General features: G+C 56.8%; 1 protein-coding gene across 2 annotated transcripts; it reads left to right on the forward strand.

Annotated features, from left to right (window-relative positions):
- The first annotated feature begins 615 nt into the window (after positions 1–615).
- Positions 616–22754, forward strand: MOB1A (MOB kinase activator 1A). Of its 2 annotated transcripts, none has more exons than XM_044663009.1 (6): positions 616–814; positions 3496–3662; positions 16342–16435; positions 19597–19730; positions 21429–21592; positions 22332–22754. In XM_044663009.1, the coding sequence occupies exons 1-6, from the start codon at positions 801–803 to the stop codon at positions 22407–22409; spliced, it is 651 nt and encodes a 216-aa protein (XP_044518944.1). In that variant the 5' UTR covers positions 616–800; the 3' UTR covers positions 22410–22754. The 2 variants fall into 2 exon arrangements, with proteins under 2 accessions (XP_044518944.1, XP_044518945.1); XM_044663010.1 differs by having other exon boundaries at positions 3499–3662.
- Positions 22755–25212: the final 2458 nt, after the last annotated feature.

Genomic DNA, 25212 nt, shown 5'->3' on the forward strand with positions numbered 1-25212 from the left:
CAAGATCTCTCTGCCCAAGGGTAGAAGGGCTCGGGAAGCCAGACGCCACCGGGCCCCTGGCACCAACTTCCTCCTTGAGGTCCGTTAGATGTGCAGGAGCCGTCAAGCTAAAGCTAAGAATTCCAGGCTGGGGAGAGTGCCCGTAGGAAGCCTCGTGCCCCTGGGGCATGGAGCCCTTGGGGGCATGGAGGGCCTTGGGGTGGACCATATCGGGGGCCGGGGATACCCCTGATCCGTTAGAGCTGGGGAAGCGGAGGCCTGGAAGGAGGTGACTTTCCATCCCCCGGCCAAAACTGTGACCTTGACCTTGGCTCCCACCCCACCCCTCACCCCTCACCCCAGCAGGTGCCGCTGGGCGGGGGGTGGGGGGAGGGAGGGGAGGCGACCTCGAACTCTGATTGGCCATGCCCTCTGAGGGGTCGGGCGGGGAGAGGCGACCTCGGCCGTTGATTGGCCTCACCTTATAGCTGGAGGAGATGCGAGGGGAGCAAGCCTCGGCCGCTGATTGGCCGTGCACTCTGCGATTCGACCGTTGATTGGCCACGTCCTCGGGGCTGGGCGGGGCTCCCCGTCCCTTCCTCGTTCTTGCCCGGACTAGGGGGAGGGGGCGCGCCTCTCGCGAGAGCTGCGCCAGTTCCGCATTTCGGAGCAGGGGGCTCAGGCGAGGGTGGGCGGCTCCGGCATCCGTCAGAGCATCCGTGTGTCCGTCCGTGAGGTCCGGGGCCCCGTCGCCCCCTCCTCCCCGGGGAGTCTCCTGCTGTTTGCCCGCACTGCGTCCCCCGCCCTGCCCCAAAGACGAGATGAGCTTCCTCTTGTGAGTGCGGGGAGCTCTCTTAGGGTCTGGGTGCAGGAGAGGAGAGTGGAGGGGTCGGGCTGGGGCAACCCCGGCTCTGCGTGGGAGCAGAGAGGGAAAGGGAGATCGAGGGGAGAGGATGGGGCGGAAGGGAGGCCCCCTTCCGGCCCGCGGGCTCCCCCTTTCCCCGCGCTCCCATTGTCCCTGCGAGGGCCCCGGGGGTCATTAATCACGTTCAGGCCGCCTCGGTCTGGCCCTCGCTCTGAGGGATCCCCGGCCCAGCTTCCCCCCCTTCTTGGAGAATGGGCAGCGGGCCGCATCTATCTGGCGCTGAATGAATGCCGGCTCCTTTCTTCGTGAGGGCACCCTGTGTCCTAAGGGAGAGGCCGGAACGGTCTGAGGCTCATAGATGGGGATACTGAGTCCGGAGGTAACCTACCCGGACACTCACTTCCGGGGGGAGTGGGCGCCTTGAACAGCCTCTGTCTTCCGAGCAATAGAATGGGCCAGCAGTGAGGGTAGTGGGCACGGCTGACCTCTCCCCTCAGCAGCATCACTCTGGCCTCCTAGCCTTCTCCTCAAGCTCCCCTGGGCAGCCCTCACTGCCTCCCGCTGGTTCCAGCCTGACCAGTGCTTCTGAGGGGCTTCCCAGCGGCTCAGTTTCAGACTTAGCTCAGCCTTCAAGGCCTTCCACCTGCTGGCTCCTCTTTTTGTTGTGTTTTTAAACCCTTCCCCTGGGTCTTAGCAACCTCTGTCCTATGTGTTGGTTCCAAGGCCTTTAAGAGTTAGGCAGTTGGGGTTAAGTGACTTGTCCAGGGTCACCCAGCTAGGACTTGGCTGAGATCGCATTGGTGCTCTCTCCACTGAGCCACCCAGTGGCCCCCTCTCCTTTTCCTGCCTTAGCTCAGCCTTTCCTTCTGGCCCCCTCCTCTGCAGCCTCCCTTTGTCTCGGCTTCTCTGGCTGCCGGGATGAAGCTGTCACTTGATCCTCTCATCCGTCCTTTTGGGCCCAGCATCTGCTTCTGGGCTTAGAGAAGAGGCCAGGGCAGGGAGAACAAGCCAGGCAGGGCCAGCTCCCACTAGGGTCCTTCCTGCCTCCATGTTACCACTTAATAACAAGCATGACTGGCCAGCAGTCTTGAGGCACCGGAGTGGGGCAAAGCCCTTTCCTTACAGCAACCCCCACAGGGAAGTGGCAGTACTGTTATCCCCATTTTACACTCAAGGAAACTGAGGCAGTCTTGTCCAGAGTCACTTGGCTAGTTAGCCTCTGAGGCAGGACTAGAACCTGGGTCTGACACTCTGCACCCCTCTTCTGCCTCCACAAACAGCACTGTGGGGCGGGAGGCCTTTCCTGGAGTGCTGGAATCAGGGTGCCACAGAATGTTCTTAGGAAGGGAGCAAGGTCGTCTCCTTCAGCACTCAGGAGCTGGGCTTCCTCATCCCGGGGTCTTTTTAGAAACATGGAACGAAGAGTTTCAGAAAACCCGCCTGCCCTTCTTGAGCCCTTTGTCTTTCCTCCCTCCCTCTCTGGGGCTCCTGGACACAGACTGCTCTGGGGGCTCATTCACCCTCTGTGAGGGGCAGCACCCCGAGCCTCCTCCCAGCCTCCGGGGGGTCCACCAGGTAGGGCCATGTCCTCTCTGGCCTACAGTTCCAGAACCACCCATTTGCGCTAAAGAATGGGGGCCACTCTCCCTCCCTTGCTTCCTTCCAAGCACAAGCCACCTTCTCCAGGAAGCCCCTTCTGGTTTCTCCAGCCCCTGCAGTTCTAACTTCCATGACTTCCCCAGCCGGGAGCATTGTGTGCCTCTTTCCTAATTTATTTGATTGCTCCAAATTGTGAACCAGAAAATCACCCTCAGAGAGGGAGGTCTTCATGGAGAAAAGGCTGGGGGGGGGGGTCTCAGGAACCCCGTCTGCTCCCTTGGGCTTATTCATTTGAATATTCACTATATGGAAAGGGGAGACTATGTGGCCCTGTCTGAGTTGAACCTGAGCCTGTGACCTCCCCTGTACTTGTTTTAATGCTTCAGTTTTAGTATTGCAGTCAGTGCCCTCATAAAAGGCCTCGCTCCATTTTCATCAAATTCACTCAAGTAAAAGGTGCCCCCGGGAGTCACAGAAAAGGACAAGAACCCAAGAGGGGAGGAAGGGCGCTGCCTTATTTCTCTGGTTAAACATGGTGGCTCCGTAGTTCCTGGATTCAAATCCTACCGCCAACACTACGTGCCCTTGGGCTTGTCCCAGCCTTCCTGTCCCTCAGTTTCCTCACCTGTAAAATGAGGGGGGTGGCCTAGACAGGGCTCTCAGTCTAGCCCGCAGGTCCCAGGCTGGAGATCTTTTTCATCATCATTGTCACTAGTGCTTCTTTAGAGGTTCGAGAGTTTCTGAGTGCTTTGCACACATCACCTCCTTTGGTCTGAGCCCCAAGATGAAGGAGAGAAAAATTTATTAAATGTCTGTTCTGTGCTAAGCACTGAGGATACAAACACAGCGTCGGGGCTCTCAGCCCCATTTTATAGAAGAGGAAATGGTGACGGGCAGCTGTGGAGTGGCTTGGCCAGAGTTTCCCGGTTCCTTACATCTGAGGCATGACTCGCACTCATGGCTCCGTGCGAGGAGGGTGGGGCTGGGGGAAAGCATGGAGGAGGCCCCTCGGTGTGGGGATGCTGACGGCACCTTGTCTCTCTCCCCTACAGCAGCAGCCGGTCCTCCAAGACCTTCAAGCCCAAGAAGAACATCCCGGAAGGTTCCCATCAGTACGAGCTCCTGAAGCATGCCGAGGCCACGCTGGGCAGCGGGAACCTGCGGCAGGCCGTCATGCTGCCCGAAGGCGAAGACCTCAACGAGTGGATTGCCGTCAACAGTAAGTGCTGCTCTCCGATGGGGCAAATAAATGTAGAGGGGGGGCGGGAAGGAGCCAGGCTGGCTCGGACGCTTCCTAGCTGTGGGGTCCTGGCCAAGTCCCTTCACTTCCCAGGCTTCAGTTTCACCATCTGTAAATGGGGATGGTTAGACCTGCACAGTATACATCCTGTTGTGAGCAGAGGAGGCAGGCGCCCACATGTGGGTATAGTAGAAGTCCAGAGGCCCAGCGGCAAGAAAGGAAGAGAGGCAGCTGGCTGGCCTGGAGGCTGTGGGGGGCCGCAGGGGCTCAGGGACTCCAGCCATGGGCCAAGGACAACAACATCCACCCCTCAGAGGCATAACCAAAGGACCAAGGAGCACTTTCAGAGGGCGCCAGAGGCGGTGTGGAAAAGCCTGGGAAGGGGGCAGCGGGGCGGCTCAGTGAATAGAGCAGGCCTGGGGGACCTCAGACACTTCCCAGCTGGGTAACCCTAGACAGGTCACCTAACCCCCACTGCCCGGCCCTGCCCGCTCCTCTGCCTTGGAGCCAACACACAGGATTGATCTGAGAGCCTCCCAAATGCAGGCGTCAGACAAGAAACGGCTGAGATCCTTCCAGTCTAACTTTCTGTGGCTCCAGAGTTCTCCGAGCCCATGCCAGGGTGCGAGGAAAGATGAATGTGTGCTTGCCCTGAAGCACGCTGGGGCTGCAGTGCCCCCAGCAGCGTTCCCAGGAGCTTTAAGGCTTCACACTGCTCCACAGGCATCTTATTGGACCCTCACCACCAGCCTGGGAGGAGGCCTCCATTCTGCAGATGGGGAGACTGAGGCCGACGGGACCTAGACGAACTAGCCCAGGGTCACAGCTAGGAAGCAGCTGAATTCAGACTGGAACTCGGCTCCCCCTGAGCCCAGAGTCCCAGAGAAAATGACCTGGAGAGAAGGAGGAACTTCAGCGAAGCCCTGAAGGGAGCCAGGAGGGCCTGGGGAGGGGACAGAGCATAGAGGAGAGCCAGGACAAAGGCCTGGAGATGAGAGCTGACGTCACATAGGAGGACTAGGGAGGCGGCCAGTGGTGCTGGATCAAAGGCTGAGGGAGGAGAATCTCCCTTTAAGACTGCTAAAGAGGGCGCAAGGGTCAGGATGAAGACAGCCTGGAGGCCACCGGGAGCTCCTGGAGTTTTCTGAGGAGGCAACGTGGCCAGACCTTCCCTTTATGGCTGAAGAGAAGTGACACAGACAGGCCCTGGCACCATCTCAGACATGGGGTGCAGTGGGGAGTCCAGGGTGACGGGGTGGGGGCCGATGGTGCCCTCCACAGTAAGAGGGACCTAGGGTGCCGCGCAGGAGGAAAGATCACAAAACGACTCCCAAACCGGATAGAGCGCCTTCAGGCTGTTCATCTGGTTCAAGATGTCTGAAAGGCCGTTGGCGATGAGAGGCTGGGCTCAGCGGAGGGATTGGGGCAGGAAAGGGAGGTTTGAGCCTTGTGAGAGCAGAGATGACCCTTCAGTGAGCTGGCGAGCTCACCTAGAGAGAGAAGAGAAGAGGGCCCGGGACTGAGCCCTGGGGGGCACCCACACTTAGAGCTGAGATCTGGGGGGATCCAGCAAAGGAAGCAGGGAGAACCAGGAGAGCCAGCACCCTGAAACCTGGGAAGGCCGAGGAGAGGGGCCCCCCACTGTCCAGGGCTGCAGGGGGTTAAGCAGAGCGAGGGAAGAGTGCTCCATGTTTGCCAAGATCTGCGCTCAGCGTGGAGGATAAAGAGAAAAGTCTGCCCTCACAGAGCTCTCCCTGTGGGCAGCGGGACGGCACAAAAGGGAAAGTTCATCTTGAGGCCCATGTGGAGCCCTGAAACCCTAATTGGGCCCTTGCGCCGTGGCAGCATGTAGACAGCAATGCCTGGAGGCTGGAGGGGGCAGGCTCAGGCCTGCTAGACCTTGTCTTACCAAGAGGAACAGTCAGGGCCCAGAGCAAGAGGCGGGCAGGGACAAAGGCAGCCCCAGCAGGGAGTCTGCCCTTCCCGGGACTGTTGAGGAATGAGAAAAGGCATCTGGTCTGCTAGTCAGGCCGTTAGAAGTGGGTCAAAGAAGCTCCTGAAGCAGAGGCAGCAGGTCCAGACGGGCTTCTTGGAGAGGGCAGAGGGTGGACGGAAGCCAGCAGAGATGGGTCTGGCCAGTGAGAACATCTGAAGGGGCGCGAGGATGAATTCTGGGGGCACCAGGAAGGAGCCATTGAGCAGGGAGAGACTGAAGACAAGTGGTTGGGGGGGCCATGGAGAGGAAGGCGATGAGATCCGGGGTGCAGGCAGGGGGAAGCCTCGGGCAGAAGAAAGGCCCCTGGGGGCGGCCCCAGATGTCCATCCGTCTGTCTGGGTGAGGAGGGTAAAAGGGCCCGGCTGAGATCAGGTAACAGAATTTGGCGCGGACCGCTCCGCTTGGTTCCCTCGGCTCTGCTCGGTGGCACCGGAGTCCTGACACCAGGCCCAGCTCCGACTCTCAGTGTCTTTCCTCAGGACTCGATTCTTCCTGCCCTCTCCAGGGCCTTCCCCACTCCCAACACGGCTTCCTCCTGCCTCTCCAGGCCCCTCAGACTGCATTCTGCTCTTCTCACTCTGCTCCAGCCCTGCCGGCCCCGCTGCCCATTCCTCATCTTCTACTGCCAAGCCTTTGCAAGAGACATCCCTTGTGCCGGGATTCCCTGCCTCTCTGGATGCCGCCCTCTCTTTGGGCCTTGGCTCAGGCACCAGCGCCTTCTGCAGTGGTGTCTGGCGCTGCATCAGCCCATGGGCCAGAGCCTTCCACAGGGTTTTCTTGGCAAGGACCCTGGAGGCCTTTGCCTTCCTGTGTCTGTCTGTGCCCCCACGCCCAGAGAAGCTCAAGGCGGCCAGCACGCAGCCGCTGGGGGACCCCTCTGGAGGCCGAGGCTCTGTGCAGCCGGCCTGTGGCCGACCCACCTCCGAGTCCCCGTCGAGCCCTTAGTCTGGGCTTCTATGTCCCAGCCCGGAAGCCCTTTGCCGCACGTGTTGCTGCTCTCCAGAGGCTCCCGGGCAGCCCGGACCAGTGGAGGCAGCCCTGGCTGTTCGGCCTTGAACAGGTCCCTCCCCATCCCGGGCCAAGTTTCCTTCCCTGCCAGGCCCCCGAGGGCCCTCCCACTGTGGGCCAGGCTTCCATCCCGTGTGGTTCCAGGAGGACGTTCTGGAGCCGTTCCTGGGCTTGTGGCTAACCAGGGAGGCCGCGTCAGCGTCCCGTGCTGTGTGACTCAGCCCCGGCGCCCAGGCCGCTCCTCGGAGACGTCAGGCACGCTTCAGTTCTTTTTCTCTGAGCTTCGCCCGGTAAGCAGAGGAAGGGCTGGCTCTGAATCGTGTGTCCGGCAGAGGAGCCGGGCGCCCTGGCATGCTGCGGGGGCCCCGCTTTAAGCTCCCTTCGGCCTCCTTTGGAGATCGTGGATGGCCTGAGGAGGGACTCTTCTGGCCACGTCCCCACGCTTGGCCCCGTGCCTGGCAGAGTAGATGCCATCATCAATCTCTCCATGCCTCAGTTCCCTCCTCTGTCAGAAGAGGAGGTGCCACCCCTCATCTCTAAGGGCTGTTCTAGCTCTGCATTTGTAATGTCGTGAAGAAACTGAGAGACCCCCAGAAGTTTCACCCCTCAATCAGCAAGCCCCGGAGAGGCTCCCAGGCATGCACGGACAAAAGCTGCCATTCTGCGGGGGATGAGCAGAGTGGGGGCGAGTGACCACGAGGAGCGTGAGTGGGCAGCCCCATGGCTGCTCTTCCTCATCAGGATTGGGCAGGCTCGCCTGAAAGTTCACCGAGTCGGCCTGGAAGGTCCTGCTTGACATCCAGCTGCCTGTGAGCCTAAGCAACCACAGGGAGCTCACTCACAAATGAGCACCTGCATGGATGCCGTCATCCTCTGTTCACAGCCTCACTTCCAGGCCCCGGCCTTGGAGACCGAGGCAAGTTGCCTTCACAGAAGCGGGAACAGGGCTGCCCACCCATTCGTGATTTCTGCCTTGGGCTCTGGCCTCAGTAGTGGGGGGGGCATTGGGCACTAATTAAGTGCCTCCTGTGTGCCAGCACTGTACTAAGTGCCAGGGAAAGAAAGGGGAGAGCACAGGCCTTGCCCCATTCAGCTCTGCTCACCTCCAGCCTTTCACTCTCCCCGACTTTTACCTTCCCAATTCCTGCAGAGGGCAGCCCCTTCCTCCCAGTCCCCCAGGCCTGCTGATCCCACCTTCCCAAAATCTCCTCCTCATCCCCTCTCACCCAAACTGTGTCTGCCTGCCTCAGTGTCTCCCCATCTTCCACTCAGCACCAAAAGGACTTCCTGAAGCGCTGCTCTATCAGGTCACCCCCTGCTCTTACACACCCCCAGGATCAAACATCACATCTTCTCTTTGGCCTTCGAAGCCCCCGTGTGCCTTTCCAGCTTCCTTGTGTCTCTCTCCCCAATACGGGCTCTTCAGCCCAGTGACACTGGTCTCCCGGTTGTTCGATGAACAAGACCCTCCATCTCTCAACTCAGCGCAGTCTCTGGCTGTCGCCTGTTCCCGCAGGACGCCCCCTCCTCATCTCTGCCTTCCCTGACTTCCCTCCAGGACTCCTCCCTCTCCAGGAAGCCTTTCCCCACCCCATGTAATGCCGGTGCCTCCTGAGATCACCCCGCTTTATGCTGTCTGTACCTTCTTTGTACGTAATGTTGGCACGTTTTGTCCCCCGGGAGGCTTTGAGCTCCTTGAGGGCAGGCCTGGCTTCTGCCTCTTTTATCCCCAGGGCTTAGCCAACTGCCTGCCATACAGTAGGTGATTCATCAATGCTTGCTGACCAGAGTGTCCGAGAAGCCATTCTGGTGGCGAGTTCGTTTGTGTACGGCTGTGGCTGTTGTCTTCCACTCCCCGGTTCTGTGATTTGGGGCGCACAGTCAGCTCACTCTTCCAGGCTCCAAGGCCAGGGTTGAGAGCCTGGCATCGGGGGCAAGGATGAGGAGAGACTGGAGATGTGGCTGGAGAGGAGGGGAGTGTGCAGGGGGGGATCAGATGACCCCTGGAGGAATCAAAGGCCCATGTGGCGAGGAGAGCGCCCGCCTCTCCCCCTCGGAGGTGAGGAGGTCCCTGCGGTGGCGCTGCTGGTCCCCTCGGGGTTCGTGGCTGTTCAGAGCAATGGGAGCAGTGGGAAGCGTGCCTGGCCCTCTGTCCCCTTTGCCTGTTCCAAGGCCTTGGCAGGAAGAGAATTGTGCGTGAGCGTCTCCGATTACCTGATGTTTTTGTGGATAAAGCAGTGTGGTTGGAAGCACTAACTTTGGAGCCCCTCGCCCTGCCGTGAGAGGCGAGCGCCCTGAGGGAGGGCCTTTTCGTCTCTACCCTGGCACAGTGTCCGACTTCATAAATGACTGGCTGCTGGCCTTGGGCAAGTCCCTTCCCCTCCCCAGGCCTCTTGGACTTTCCTCGGCAATGAAACACGGGCCTTGGAGGAAGGGTCGCCTGGTGTCTGCATCAGGCTCTACTCTTGGTTTCTAAACCCAGAAGTGGGTTTCTTCCTGAGCTCATCACGCTTGTGGGCCAACCTATTCTTGGGAAGAGCTGGGCTTTCATTGGCGGGCATCCCCGCCGACCATGGGGGTGCCCCAGCCCTGAGCAGAGGCTCCCTAGAGTAGGTCGTCTTCATGGCTGCTTTTGGCCCAACTCTGTTCTCCGCTTAGCAGAATCTCAGATTTTCCAAGCTGGGAAGAACCGTGGAGGCCCTGCAGTCATCCCCCTTGGCCTTGGGCTAGCTCCACCCCTGGCTCTGGGACCACTTGTCCTCTGACAAGTCATCTTTCCCTTCAGGGTCACTTCCTAGGCCCACCTGCCCACAGCCACCCTTTCCCTGCATGGGTCAGCTGCCCTGCTAGAATGGAAGCTTGGGAGCAGCTAGAAAGCCAGGCTTGGAGTCAGGAAGACCAGGGTTCAAATCCAGCCTCAAACACTTCTGGCTGAGTGACCCTGGGCAAGTCTCTGATCACCTGACAAAAGAGATCTGGTGCAGTAGCTAGAGTGCTAGGCCTGCAGTCAGGGAGAAGCCAAGCTCAGACACTTACTAGCTGGGTGACCCTGTTTGCCTCAGTTTCCTCCTCTGTCAAGTGAGCGGAAGAAGGAAATGGCCAACGTCTCGGCTCTCTTTGCCAAGAAACCCCCAGCCAGTGGGGTCATGAAGAGCCGGATGTGACTGAAAGCACTCGCTGAACTTCTTCAGACTAAACAATCCTCGCTCCTCCGGGTTTTGCTTCCTGCTGGGAAGGCGCTCGGAGGCCATCCAGTCCTCTGGCCTCATCGGACAGTTCAGGAAGCCGAGGCCCAGGGAAGGGAAGTGCGGCCAGCCGAGGAGGGTCCCTCCCTCCCCCTTTAGAACGCAGATGCCTGGGCCCGGCCCAGCCTGTGTGTGTGGATTCCCAGTGCTTGGCGCGTCCCCCCCGACCATCCTCTCCCTGGCAGGCCTGTGCTGCGGCCCGGCCCTCTGATCACCACCCAGGGACCCCTCTCATCCCGAGTGCGCTGATTTTGTAGATTTGAAAGGCGCTCCAGCAGGGCATCACGGCCCGGGCCATTGTCTAGGACAGACCGGGCGAGGCGCCGCCTCCCTCGTCTTCCACGGAGGCCTGGTGAGGCTCCCGAAGCCACACGACAGAGCAGTCACGATCCACAGCCAGGTCCTTCGGCTGCCAGAGCAGGGCTCCTCTCCGCCTTACCCAGGGAAAACGTGGCTGGGGCCAGCCTGCTGGGCCCTGGGTCAGTGCCGGCCTCTGTTTCCTCATCTGTAAAATGGGCACAGTAATAGCACCCGCGTCTGAGGCCCCCCACCTGCTGGCTGTTCCCACTGATGTTCCTGTTTGATTGTGAGCCACACTGCTGGCTTGGAGGAGCCGCGGGACTGTCATAATCCTCACAGCTTGTGAGAAGCCCCAGTGACGGGCAGATCTGCAGGCATCTACCGTGTGCCCGGCACCATGCCAGTGGGTGTGCATGAATGTGCTGTAAAAGGCGTAAAGCTGCAGGTGCCCAGGGCGGCGTGCAGAGCCGGCCCCCGGCCCTGGGCAGTGTGACCCTGGCCAGGGCCCCTCACCTACCGGGGCTCTGGATGGCTCTCTAAGCTTGGAAGCTGCATCAGTGAAGCCCCCCGTCCTCTCCCGGCCCGAGGTCCCTCTGAGCCTCCCCCTGCTGGCCTCCCTGGACTGCCCTCACTCTCCTTCTGTTGGCCATTTCTTAAAAGATCTGGGCTGTGGGGTGGCCACAGATTCCAGGGGGGACCTCACTTCTGGCTGTCACTTGACCCCCATCGCCTCGCTCGTGCTGCTCCTCTGTCCTGAGACTGATCCTGAGACACGGTCGGGGTCAGAAGAAGACCGAGGCCGCCTCTGACTTGGTCTTTGGCCTTTTCCTCCCGTTTGAGGTGGTTTCTGTGTCTGCGGAATTTCCTTGTTGGAAGATGCCCGTTTCTCAGCTCGGGGCCATGTGCTCCTCCTCCTCCTTTCTCTGAACTCTGAAATCTGTCTCCTCCCACTAGGCATGTTCTCAGGGCTGGGGAGCCCCCCAGGGTTTTCACGGTTCCCCTTTCTCGGTGAGCCTTTCTGTTAGTCAGAAATGGGTCTAGGACAGATGTTCCCTCCTCTGCAGAAGGCTGAGGTCATTAAAGCCAGTGAGGGCCTCCACTTCCTGTTCTACTTTTGCAGTTGGAATTGTCTGGATCATCGCAGTCTCTGCTTGTTATTGTATCACGCCACCACCAGGCTGGCCTCCTGTCCTGTTTCTCAAATGCCAGTGTGTCCTCCTCCTGGACAGGGCAGGTAGTTTGTGGTAGACGCCCAGGCTGGGTTTTTTCTTCCTGATCAATTTTATTTTTTGTTCTCAGATTTCCTAAATATCCCTCCCTCCTCCTTCCAGAGAACTGGAATTAGAACAAACAAAATGATTTTTTTCAGAGAAAAAGAGGAAGAGAAAAAGTAGTCACTACAAGGAACAAATGGAGCATGCCGGGGGTCCATCTGTGGCCCGCTCCTTCCGAGGGTGGGGGAAGGGTCTTCTCACGACTTTGGACCACACTTGCCTTTTGTTGCTTTTGATTCTGGATTTTGGAGGCAGGAAGGAAGGTTCTTTTTCTGCTTCTGTTAATCTTCCACTAAAAGCTCTGGGTCCAGGATTTCCTCCCAGGAGTCTTAAAGAGTTGTTACCGGCCCCCAGCCCGCATCCCCCATCCCTCAAACACAGGCCTTTTAAACAATGTTCTAGAACGGTCTTGAGGCCCCGGCCGCCCTGTCTTGTGAGGGGATTGGCCTGGACGGCCCAGGCCTGTGGCCTCTGCCCTTGCCTCTGGGTGTCAGGTCACTGCTTCACCTCTCGCTCCCTCTGTGCTGGGCCTTTCCGTCTGGCCCTTTAATGACTGGCTCTTTTGTGGCCTCCTGGGACTCCCGGCTCGCACCTCTCCTTCCTCTTGGGGCGTCGCAGCCTCTGACCCGGGAGGCCTCTGACTTGGCAGGTGTGTGGGGGCAGGTGTCACCCCTGGATCAGACTTCAGTCACTCCAGCGAGGCCCTGGGCAGGAGCCCATCATGCTCGGATTGGTGGCAGAGTCTGGAGGCCTTTTTACTTTCGGAAGGAGCACCCGTGCCCAGACGTCCTCCTTCCTGATGCAGTTTTCTAGGCTCTTTCTGACTGTTTGGCCCTTGTGCTCAGACAGCCTGCAAACGAGTGTCCGAACAGTGTAAATGAAAGGGAATCTCAGAGGGAGGAGGCAACGCTTCCTGCTGGAGGTGGGTTTGAAGCTGAATCTTGAAGGAAGCCCAGAACCCACAGAGCCGAGGGGGGAAATGGGAGTGTCGTGTTTGAAAAGCATCAGCAAGTACCAGCGCCCCGTACCGTAGGTGGAGAGATGCCAAGTGAGAAGACGGGACACACACTCCATTGGGGTCTGTGGATGGATGAACCAGCTGCTTCAGGAGGACCTCAGACCTCTGGGCCTCAGTGGATGGTCACTGCCGTGGGCTTTCTAAGCAGCTTGTCCCCAGTCACTGTCCTTGGCCTCTTTCCTTTGATGCTTCCTGGAGGAGCCTCTCCCGAGGCCTCCTGTGGGGTCCCAGCATTGTTCCTTGGAGGGACAGCAGCTCTCCTTCTGGGGAAGGACCTCCTTGCTCCCCAGTCCTCCTTTCCAAGCGTTCATCAGTTCTTCCACCCCTTCTCCTGCCCAGCAGCCTAAAGATCCTCTTTCTTCTTTCCATGCCCCACCTGGAGACCTGCTGCCCTTTACAAGTTCAACAGAGCAGCAATCCAGCTGAAAGAGAGAAGTGACGACTGTTGGCATGTTGCAGCCCTCCTGGACGCTGACGGCTTTCCTCTCACTGTCCTGCAGGAGGGTTCAGCCCTTTAATCTCTGAAGAAACTGAATCCCAGAGACGGAGAATTGACTGCCTCAGGACATCCTTCCCAGGCACCAGCATAGGCTTTAGAACTCATAGGGCCTCAGTTCATCCAGTCTAGCCTTCTTGTCTCGATGAAGCAGCTGACATCCGTGAGAAGGAGGTTTAGAACCCAGGACTCAGCACTAAATCCACACTCGTCCCACCCTGGCATGAAAACCCGGAGAGATGCGCGCCCAGCATCCCTCTCTGGCCTGGCCATCCCAGGAAGCTCCTTTGTCAGATCCTCCCTTGTACTGTTTCTCTCTGGCTTCTTGCCTCCCCGAGTCCTCTCTGTCCAGAACAGAGAACAGCCGCGTCTGTTGTCCAGCCACAGCCCCCTCTTCTGTTCCTGAGCATTTATGATGGCCTTTCTTTGTCCATCCAGGCTGTTTATTTAGTGCTGCGGGTCCTCAGGGAGACGCCGTATACCCAGAGGGAAGGCCAGCAGCTGGGGGGACCTGGTAAAGGTGGCGTCTGAACCGTGTTAGGAAGGAATCACAGAATTCTGGGAGCCAGAGGTCAGGAGAGATCGTCTGTCAGGCTGGGCTACAGCCTGTGCAAAGACTTGAGATGGGAGATGCAGGGATCAGCAAGAAAGCACGTGCAGGAGAGTAGCAGACCTGGTTCTGGAAGGTCAGGAGAGGCCTGGCCAGCCGATTCTGGGGGATTCCTCCCCTCTCAGGCCTTGCCTTGTGGTGCTCCTGGGTGTCTGCACAATGGGCACAGGTGTCCTGGGGTCAGGCAGGGGGCAGTTGGCCCGAAGTGCCCTCCCCTCCTCTTCCCTCTGTCAAAGGCCCTTCCTTCCTTCCTCCCTTCCTCCCCTCGGTCATCTGGCCCAGGGCCAGCTTTGCTTTACTGGACACATCCTGTCAGAAGCAGCCCCCGTTCTCTCACCCTCCTTTCCCAGGGCCCTGAAGGCCTTCCTGCAGCTCCTAGCTCCGTCTCTTGGGGATCTGTCTGGTCATGGGGACAACCTCTCACGAACTGAGCCACACTGAAGTTGTGCCTTCCAGTGGTCAGCACTGGGCAGGCCCCCGAGTACAAAGATGAAGAATCCAGCCTTCCTGGGTAGGTGGCCAGAGGGTGCCAGATGTGGGGGCAGCTGCAGGAACCTGGACGAGTCACTTGGACTGGAAGTCTCCCTTTCGTCGCCCACAAGATGGGAATAATAACCTTAGAATGGAGCAGAGGCAAAGGACAGAAGGGCCTGTGCTGGGTCCATGGGGTCACTGAGAGTCAGACACAAGCTTTCAAGGCTTGGGTTCGAATCCTCTGACATGTACCGCCTGTGACTCAGTCCTTTAGGCAGCCCTCTCCAAGATGATTTGTTTCAGAAAAGTTGCTAACCAACACCAGAGAGGGAGTTTCCTCATCGGGGAGTTCCCAGCCCCAATCCGGGACAAAGGCCGGTTCTCCTGACAAGATGGCAGGCAGCAATTCCCTTTGGTGAAAGGATTTCTCAGGCAGATGATCCTGGAAAGCAGGCAGGGCAGCAGAGGCTCTGCCCTGGGGAAAGGAAGGCCTTGGAGGAGTCTGGTGTCCTCACCTCCAGCCTCCTCTCAGAGGGGAGACAGAGGCGATGAGCTTGGGAGGGACATCCAGGGCAGCAGATACAAAAGGGGGCAAGACCCCAGACCAGGCTGTGGGAGACTGAGAGCTCCCATTCTTCCAGGAGAGGAGAGAGAACACTCACACCTGGGAGAAATCAAGAAAAGCTTCCTGTAGGAAGGGGCCTTAGGGATTCTAAGAGCCAGAGAGAAGGAGGGAAGGCATTCCGGGCATGGGGCACAGCCTGGGCAAAGGTCCATATGGGAGGTAGAATGACCAAATTGGTGACTTGCACGTAGGCTGCTTTGGCTGAATTGTTGAGTATGTGTGTGAAGGAGAATAACAGGAGGTTAGAAAGGTAGGATGGAACAAGGCTGGGGAGGACTTTGAAGCAATCCAGGAGTTTGTATTCCATCCTGAAAGCCATAGGGAGCCATTGATCATTTTTGACCACCATCTGGGCTCAGATAGTTACTGCTGGATGACCCTGGGCAAGTCCCTTTGCCTCAGTTTCCTTCTCTGTAAAATGGTGCCCCATAACATTTGCTTCTTCTAGGAGCCTAAGCTCCCGCTCCTCATTTCTATCTACCCTGATTGCATTTAGGTTTAAAATGTCCATCTGATAAAGGCTGGCATTTAGATAATCAGCCTTCAGTCCAAAGCCTGGGTTCAAGGCCTGACTCCGGCCCATGCTGGCCAAGCGGCCCAGGCCACACCACCTCCTCTCTCTCACCTCTCGGGGGTCTGGGCAGCTCTAAGGTTACCATCACGGACAAGTTGCTGTCCTGCACCAGGAAAGCCTCCCCTGGAGTTCTGTTTACCCTTCAAATCCGGCACTTGGGCTCCATGCTGACCTTGTGTCTACACGGCCTGCCATCGAGTTCTGGGGTTTTCTTTTTTTAATGTTTTATGGGAATTTTGTCCTGTGAAGCCAAGCCCTTCTGGGAATAAGCGGTCCCTCTTCCACCCCTGATTGCCTCCTCCTTCCGTGGGCCTGGGCTGGGGCCCCTCGATGGGCCATGTTAGTTGGTACATGGGGTGCCCATCAGCCGAGGACATTTTATGTATTTTATATTTATTCTGCATACATGTGAATGGCCTTGGAAGACCTGCCCGGCTGGCTAGAATGAGCCTTAGAGGCCTCCAGGGCCTGCTCTTCCACCGAACTCCACAGGGAGCTACCAGGGTCAGGCCGCCTGCCCACAGACAACGGGCGCTCCCGGGGCATGTGAGGAGGCATCTTCAGTGCCTGCTGGGAACCATCAGTCACAGCAGCGGCTAACATCAAGGAAACATTTACAGGTTTTGCCAGCGCCCTGTCTGGGTCCTCATCAGCGCTTCCGAGGGAAGGGCCTGCCTCTGACCCCTGCTGGCTGAGGGGCCCTGACCATGTCATTAGGTGACTGAGCTGGTGGATGTCAGAGGCAGTCCTTGAACCCAGGATCCCCTGAGGCTGCCCTCTGTCCATCTCAGCCATTGTTATCCTCATTGTACAGAGGAAGAAACTGAGGCTTGGAAAGGGAAGGGGCCCCCTCCCCTGGCTCACACACTGCAGGTTAAGATTGGGAGCAGGAAGGGGCCAGCTCTCCAGGCCAGTGTCTCAATTTACAGGTGGGGAAACTGAGGCCCCACAGTGATGGCATAGGCTGTCTTGGGTCTCATAGGTAAAATCAGAGACCTTTAAGTGATGCTGATGCAGGACTGTCTTCTCTCTCCATAGCCGTGGATTTCTTTAACCAGATCAACATGCTGTATGGGACGATCACCGAATTTTGCACAGAAGCGAGCTGCCCTGTGATGTCTGCAGGCCCCAGGTAAGAGGTACCCCCAGGGCTCCCATGAGCTTCAAAATGTCCCCTTTTCTGTGACAGCCTCTCAGTGCCTTTTATGGGCCTCCCCCTCATCCATTCTCCAGGGGGAGCCCCATACAGACACAAGCACGTGCCAGACCAGTAAGAGCTAATGGGGCACAAGCAGCCGCACTGTCATCAAGGTGGCATTGAGCTGAGCTGTGAAGAGCCTGCGGAGTGTGAGGAGGAGAAGAGAGCATAAAGTGCCCTCCCAGCATGGGATGAGGAGGTGGTCTATCCTGCAGGAGGAGCAGCGGGACGGCCAGTGTGCCTGGGCCTCTAAGAGTACAGGAAGCCCAAGAAGATCTAATGGAGCTGGAGAGAGTCAGATTGTAGAGGCCTCTGGGTGCCAGACACAGGAGGCTGGGGGAGACTGAGGCAGGCAGAACCCCAGCAACTACTGCCATGGTCCAGACATGAGGAGATGAGGATCCATACCAGAATATTGACATGGTCAGAGGAGACCAAGACAGATCCAAAAGATGGACAGAGGAGAAACTGACCAGAGATGGACGGAGGGTAAATCTATAAGAAATGGGCAGAAAATCAAAACAATTCTGAAGTATCACCTCACACCTAACAGATTAGCTAACATGACAGCAAAGGAAAGTGGTGAAAGTTGGAGGGGATGTGGCAAAGTTGGGATATTAATGCATTGCTGGTGGTGTTGTGAATTGATCCAACCATTCTGGAGGGCAATTTGGAACTATGCCCAAAGAGCGCTAAAAGACTGCCTACCCTTTGACCCAGCTGTAGTACTGCTGGGTTTGTACCCCAAAGAGATCATAGGGGAAAAGACTTGTACAAAAATATTTATAGCTCTTTGTGGTGGCAAAAAAACTGGAAAATGAGGGGGATGCCCTTCAACTGGGGAATGGCTGAAGAAATTGTGCTATCTGCTGGTGATGGAATACTATTGTGCTGATAAGAATAAAGAACTGGAGGAATTCCATGTGAACTGGAAAGACCTCCAGGAAGTAATGCAGAGTGAAAGGAGCAGAACCAGGAGAACATTGTACACAGAGATGGATATATTGTAGCAAGATCTAGCAACAATGCAATGATCCAGGACAATCCTGAGAGACTTAGGAGAAAGATGCTCTCCATATCCAGAGGAAGAACTGTGGGAGCAGAAATGCAGAAGAAAAACACCTGCTTGAACACGTGGGTTGATGCGGACATGATTGGGGATGTAGACCCGAAACTACCACACCAATGCAACTATCAACAATATGGAAATAGATCTTGACCTATGATATGTATAAAACCCAGTGGAAATGCGCATCAGCTGGGGGGGGGGGGTTGGAGGAGGTTGTGGAGGAGGGAAAGAACATGAATCATGTAACCATGGGAAAATATTCTTTAAAAAAAGGTGGGGGGAGGATAAATGGGCAGAGGGGAAATCTATAAGGGATGGACAAGTGAAATTCACCAGAGATGGGCAGAGGGGAAATTGACAGGCTTTGGCACCATCTTGGATGTGGAAAGTGAGAGAAAGTGTGGGGTCTAGGATGACCCCTGGGTTATGAGCCTGAAGGGGCCTGGAGGATGGGGGCACCCCTGGTGGCAAAAGGGGAGGAGGGGGTCACAAGTCAGAACTTTGGGCTCCCTGCAGTCTGGGCCTGTCAGAGTTCTGCTCCTGCAGCCAAGGCTGGGCCCTGTGAATTTGGAGCTAGCCCAGTCTGGGGGAAGAAACAAGGGAGATATTGAGATCTCTTTATCATCTCTGATAATCTGATAAGGACAGTTGATAAGGAAATAAGGACCGGACAAGGGAGTTGTCTTTTACCTCATGCTTCCAGCTCTGGCTCCAGGAGCCTAGAGTTTATTATATATATTTCAAGACTCATTTGATGCAAAAGAACCCTTCCCCCCCATACCCCGAAACTTTGCAGATGCACAGAAGTTACAAATTATGTCACATCAAAACACAAAACATTAGTTTCAGAACAGACCAAGGCCAAGGCTGAATTTTGACTGGATTCTTATCAGGAAGCCAAGTTGGGGAGTGTCCGTCTCAGGGTCGAATTGCCCCCACTAAGATTTTGGCCTTGGCTATACCAGGCAGCAGCATTCCTTGCTGTGTTAACAGTGTTAACCCTTTAAATTCAGGTTTGATAGGAACTTAAAGCTTTTCAGTAAGGTCACAGTACTTTTCAACAAGAAATCACAAGGATCACAAAAGGGTTCAAAAGAGGAGTCTCAGATTTTTATCTGTTCTCTTATTGGCTTCCCACAGGGAGGCTGTTTCTTCACCGGGAGGGCTTCCTCTTTCAGCCATCTGATGTGGTCTCTCCTTGATGCTGGTTTTGTGAATGTTCTCCTTAAACATGGAAGACTCAGTGGTCCTTGTTAGTAAGGAGTCAGTCCACAGGCATTTCTCAGTCTCTTCTCATGTGGGAAAGAAGAAATTCCTGTGAGGGCTTCCCCCGGGCACAGGCTGATCTCCATCTTCCCAGCATCCTGGGGACGTACCTTCCTTGTCTCCACTGGGCTGCAGGGATGAAGGGCTCAGAGCTTCTCTCAGCCACTGCCCCATTTTACTAAGAAGGGCCAGAGAGGGCTTGGTCGGGGGTCCTCGCTCAGAATAAAGAAAGTTCAGTCTGGGAGTTGGGGTGGGGGAATAAGGAAGCTGGGGGGGGGCAGAGGAAGGAACCTCTCTGACCCTCCCCGTGGACAGCCACCTGCCAGCTGGCCCTGTTCAGGATTCTCTAGCTGTGATAGGCTGGCCCAGGGAACCCTGAGAGCTCTTTTTGTTTCCATTCTCTCTCCTATTCCTGCCTTGGAATCTTGAGATTCCCACAGAGCCCAGCACACTCCCCTGGGCAGCTCCTGTGGTGCCCTCCCCCAACTCCCTGAGCCTCTCGGCTGCACTGAAGCCCCTCCCCCCCCCCCCCGTGGGCAGGAGCTCTTTTGTTTCTGCCCCCTTGGCACACAGGCAGTGCTTCACCTCTGTATGTGGGTGCGCGTGGCCTGAGTGAGTGCAGGAGATCCCGAGCCTTTGACGTCCACTCTTCCGGGGCAGATGGCACCCCTTTAAGGGTCTTTGTGCCCGCGGGTCTGGCACGCAGCAGGCATGGATCAAATGGAGTGGAATGACTGGCTGGGCTGGCTCTCACCCACAGATACGAGTACCACTGGGCCGACGGCACCAACATCAAGAAGCCGGTCAAGTGCTCTGCTCCCAAGTACATCGACTACCTGATGACGTGGGTCCAGGACCAGCTGGATGATGAGACGCTTTTCCCCTCCAAGATTGGTGAGTGAGTGCCAGACCCCTCACAGAGCCCGGCGGGCGCCTCCTGGGCTGATGGGCAGAGCTGGTCAGCACTGGGGGAGGCCACCCACGGCACGTTGTAAAATTGGGAATTGATTTTTGTCCATATCTCTGGGGGTTCCCCCTCTGCCCTTCCCCCTGCCCCCTCTCAACTGACTGGCAGCGACCAAGCCTGGTCTGTAGTGTTCTGTCCCCATGAACCCCCCCTTCTCAAAGACTTGTCTGTGGTCACCCCACTGATTAAGTGTCTGAGGTGAGACCGGAATCCAGGGCTCCCTGACTTCCCACCAGATTTCTGTCTCTCGGGCCTCTCCACAGATCTGTCCTGAGAGCCTCAGACCATTTTTTCCTTTAATATAATATAATACAATACACTTTCCTATGGTATTTGCCATGGACATGCCACCTGTCTGTCTCCAGCTCTTCTTGGGTGCCCGGCTTGGGGAGGGCAACACGTGGCGAGGACGGCCCCTTCCGGGAGAGGCAGCCTGGCTGTGCCACCAGCCACCTGGGAGACTAGACAGGGTAGACCTCCGTCTCCTCATCTGTGAAATGAGGGGTTCAACTTGGGGACCTCACAGGTCCCCCCAGCTCAGTCAGCATTTAGCAGCGTTTCTCCGGGGGCTCCAGCCTCGTCCACTTGCCTGCTGGGTCCTGGAGCCGCCTGGGGGACTAACATGCTTAGTGCCGGGCTATTGCCCAAGGGAGACCCTTAAGAGACGGGAGGGGGCGCGAGGGGGCTGCCTTTAAGAAGGCGACAGGCTGGATTCATGGAGCCTGCCCAGTGGATGAGGGACAGAGAGACGGACAGGCATTTGCTGTACTGGCTCTGCTCAGCCTCTGGAGAGGCCCCATCTGGGAAGTATAAAGTAGCCTCTTCTCTCCGAACCAAGCACCGGGCCCGGCTTCCCGGCGGCACTTTCTTTTTAAGGAATGTTTCGTTGGCTGGCTCTTTTTTCTTTCTAAAAATACACTAGTGGGGCAGCTCAGTGGCTCAGTAGATTAGGAGCCAGTCCCAGAGACTAGAGGTCCTGGGTTCAAATGTGGCCTCATACTCTTCTGGCTGTGTGACCCTGGACAAGTCACTTAGCCCATTGCCAGCCCTTAAGGCTTTTCTGCCTCAGAACCAATAAACACTATTGATTCTAGGATGAAAGGTGAGTTTAAGATAAATGTATGTATTCAAAGTTTTTTTTTCCTTTTTTTTTTGACCCTCATTAATTACACACACACACACACACACACACACACACACACACACACACACACACACACACACTCTCTCTCTCTCTCTCTCTCTCTCTCTCTCTCTCTCTCTCTCCATCTCCGTCTCTGTCTCTGTCTCTCTCTCACCCCCTTGCCCCACCTCAGCACACTTCTTTGTGATAAAGAATAAAAAAGGAAGAGGAAAAAATCAGTTCTTCCAAAGGCTTTGGCACTGTCTGTGAGAGTGTATGCGGCATTCTGCACCCACAGGCCTCCCTGCTAACACAGCCCCGGGGCTGCCTGGCTCAGCAGAAAAAACGGGCACCCCTTTACTGGGTGCTCCCCGGCCCTGCTTTCTGTAAACACCATTAAAAGGCAGTTGGGGGGGGTCATGTTTGTCCTGCGAGAAAGGGGGTGGCGGCGTGGCTGACTGAGCGGTGGCAGCGAGCGCCTGGCTGACGTGTCTGTCCCCAGGGGTCCCGTTCCCCAAGAACTTCATGTCGGTGGCCAAGACCATCCTGAAGCGCCTGTTCCGGGTCTACGCACACATCTACTACCAGCACTTTGATGCCGTGATGCAGCTCCAGGAGGAGGCGCACCTCAACACCTCCTTCAAGCACTTCATCTTCTTCGTGCAGGTGTGCAGGGAGGGGGGTTCTGGCCGCTTGGCGTCTCGTCCTGCCAGCGATGCTCGCCACGATGAAGCTGGGAGTGTGGCGTGACGAGCACGTCTGGAGAAGGTGGATTTGGAGTGTTGCTCTGGCCCTTTGGGCCCCGAGGCAGGCCCAGGGACGAGGCCTTGCCCAGGACAGGCGCCCCCCGGCCCTCCCTGAAAGCTTCTCTGCCCAGAGAGTTGTCCAGAGTGCTGAGACAGCTGCTGGCCTTCCGCCCCCGGTCTGAGGGCCACGGCCAGTCTTCCTGGCTCCAAGGGAGGCCCCGCCCAGCTTCTTAATCTGGGGTCTCTGGACTTGAACTCGGTGTGAGAAGGCCCAGCCTGCCGGGGCTCCCCCAGGGCCTCCCAGCCTTAAACGTGGGCACTCAGGGACTGTCGGCACCTGCAGGGGAGGCGGCGAGCCTGCGGCTAGGGAAGTGTCTGGCCAGAGCCCGCAGGCCCTTCTCACTCAGCCGCTCCACACGTGGGCAGCCTCTCCTCTCCTCCAGGGACCAAACAGCCCCCTGCTTTCCGGGCCTTGGGCAGCTTGTGTTGGGGACCCCAGGGTGGTGCCGCGTGGCAGACGATGTCTCCTGGGTCCCGGGGGCCGGGGCGGCTGCTTCACAAAAAGGGCGGAATCGTAGACGGCTTTTCTGCCGCTTTTCTCTGCCCTCCTTTGTCTCACGTCTCCGCCTTCTCCCCTCTCCTCCCCGGCTGCCTTCCAGGAGTTCAACCTGATTGACCGCCGGGAGCTGGCCCCTCTTCAGGAGCTCATCGAGAAGCTCGGCTCCAAGGACAGATAGACGCCCCAGGATGACGGCCAGCCTGACCCAGCCCCGGTCACAGCCCTGATGTCAGGGCAGCTTCCTCTGCTACTGCCATGCCTTCCCCTCATTCAGTCAGGGTGCCTCGGTGGGACCGGAACCCCTTAGTCTTGCCTGGAGCCAGACTGGCCAAAGCCTTTGCACCCCTTGCCTCGGGGGCCCCCAGCCCCTGCTCCTGCATCCTGGGTCATTAATAGCAGTTATTTCTTCTAACAGGCCCCGTCGACTGGTACTTGTTCCCTGGTGGGGGTGGGGGGCCCCTCGCCCCTCCTAGCACCCTTCATTGGCTTTTACTTCTAAGCAGAGATTGGGATTGGGGTCCACCAGCCCCCCGCCTCCTGTTGCTCATTACAGTCTTTGAAATGCTGGCTGGGGTGGGCCTGGGAGTTTGTGGAGGTCTCCCCAATCCTCAGCAGACTCAGACAGGGAGAAAGCCTTGAAAGGCCCAGCAGCAGTTTGGCCAGAATGGGATCCCCAAGTCTCCCTAACAAGTCTAGAAAAAGCAGGCTTTGGGCATCACGGACGAGATCTTTTCTTCTCCGAGCATGAGCCTGCCGTCTCCTTAGGGCTTTCCTAATGGAGGAGAAGAAAAGATCTCTGGCTGGGTTTGAGAGCTGCAGGAGGCGGAGCTGCCGCTCTCGGGCCGGGCCTGCTGCTAGCAGGCTTTGGGGGGCACCCTAAAAGTCACCCACCAACCACCAAAGGATGTGGCTGATTTGGGGCATTGATTCCCTTCTCGAGGGAGCGTGGTGCTTTTTTGTTTCAGTGACTCCTTACACGATTTCTAAATACAGACTTCAGGGTGTGAAAGGGCCCACTTCCAGTCCCCCGATGCTTAGAAGCTTTGGGGTTCTTGGGAGATTGGGGGGTTTATTCCCTTCTCGGGGCTTTGTTTTTCCTTCATTTTCCACAACATTTGAAATGCTGGATGGGGCGAGAACCCCTTGTGGATTTGGTCCACTTGAATCTCTGTTTCCACTTTACCTGTTCTTTTTCAGCATTTTTTCCATGCACTTTGAATTAACCTAAAAAGCCTTAAGTAGGCCATTAGCATAGGGCGGGAAGGTCCGTGGCCCTTTCCATCTTCATAGTGGGGTGCTGGGGACGCCACTGATAAAGCATCTTTGTGGGAAGGGGCTTCCAGGGCCTTGGAGGGCTACAGCCAAAAGGGCTTCCTAACAACAACCGCCATTCTGGCCTGTTTGGGGACCCTCCGAACAAAGGGTGCATTTTTGTTTCACGGCCCTCTGGGCAACGGTGCATTTTCTCTTTGTGGGGAGCCTTTTCTAGTTGGTTCCTAAGAGGGAGCCAGATAACTGGGAGTTAGTGGGAAAAGCTGAGGCTTTGGAGACAGACCTTGGTCTGCCCAGGTCCTGCTGAGTCTGCCATTTCCCTCACCACTGTGGTCCTGGGCATGTTGCTTCCTTTCTAGGCCTCTCTTTCTCCTGAAAATGAGGAATCAGGCTGGCAAGGCAGAGATGGAAGGCTGGGCACATCATCCCGCCCTGTGGGCCCCCGTTTCCTCATCTGTAAAATGTGGGGATTGGAGGCATCTGAGGTCCCTTCCTGCTCAAACTCCAGCTTGGCACCAGCATCCCCTCCCAGCAGGCCAATTGATAGCCATCTTAAAGGCATCCACTGAAAGAGAGGAAGAGTTAATGCCCAATCATTAGTTTGTTTGCTGCGTCACTTCATGGAACAACCAGCCTTGAACCTAGGCATACAGAAAGTGTGTTAAAGTTTATGGTCAAGCTGGAAAGGCCCACCATGCCCCAGTGAGATCACAGCCCTCCCTCCTGCCAGAGGATCTGCCCAGTGCTATAGATGCCTTCCCTGGTTCCTCTCCTGCTTCCAGATCCCCAGGGTAGCCACCCCATCCATGAGCCCTCACTTGGCCTTCAGGGCGGGCTCCCCTCCATCCCCACCATCCCCACCGTGAGGATTGGTGACCTTCGGGAGAGAATCCCAATGATCAACTTGACAGGCAGATTTGATCCTAGCAGGACAGAGACCCCAAAGGAGCCTTTTTGGCTTATTTTTCTTTTTATAATCCTCCCTTGGTCCCCCTCATTTCCAAGGTCAGGATCTAGCGTGACCAGTGCTCTGCGTGTAATTTGGATGAGGCAGACAATCTGAGCTCCGAGCTTCAGAGTGAGTTGATTGTCTTCAGGTTTTTTATCAAGTTGTATCTTCAACGTGACCTGGCATGGCTTGAAGACTGTATTTTTTCAAGTCTGCAAGAGAGGAGTTTGTGTTCCCAGCTGCTGACTTGGTTCTTAATCTTCTCTACTTTGACTTTAGAAATACATAGGAGGGCCCCAGGCACTTCCTGGATGTGACCTTGGGCCCTTCACCCCCATTGTGAGCCTTTACTGCCCTTCTCCCTGAACCCGCCTTCTGTATTGTTTCTAAGACCAAGGGAAGGGACGAATATCCAACCCCCACTCCCCCAGGGCCAACAGTGCTGGTGGGCTTTCCAAGCTTTCTGCTTTAGGGACTGCTCAGTTCCCCCAAAACCTCAGCCCTGAATCATTAGCATCCAGGCCAAGGTCTGAGTGCTTTTGGAGCTGGAAGGGACCCTCGAGTTACTCTTGTGCCTTGCTCAATCCATCGATCCTCCCCACTTTTTATAAATGAGTAAAGGAAGGCCCAGAGAGGAACAGCGTCAGGCCAGAAGTCACCCAGCATGACCAGGTCAGATCCTGAACCTGGCTCTCTCAGGGCCCAGCCCAGAGTTCTCTCCCAGGTACCTCAGCTCCATCTGTAAGAATTCAGGCTAGAA

This window comes from Gracilinanus agilis, chromosome 2 (genome assembly GCF_016433145.1).
Source record: "Gracilinanus agilis isolate LMUSP501 chromosome 2, AgileGrace, whole genome shotgun sequence".
NCBI classification, from domain to species: Eukaryota; Metazoa; Chordata; class Mammalia; order Didelphimorphia; family Didelphidae; genus Gracilinanus; species Gracilinanus agilis.

Bases quoted from the DNA above. Each gene is read 5' to 3' on its own strand.
- MOB1A (XM_044663009.1), top strand. The intron at 3,663-16,341 runs GTAAGTGCTGCT...CTCTCTCCATAG, and splicing joins CGAGTGGATTGCCGTCAACA to CCGTGGATTTCTTTAACCAG. The intron at 16,436-19,596 runs GTAAGAGGTACC...TCTCACCCACAG, and splicing joins GTGATGTCTGCAGGCCCCAG to ATACGAGTACCACTGGGCCG.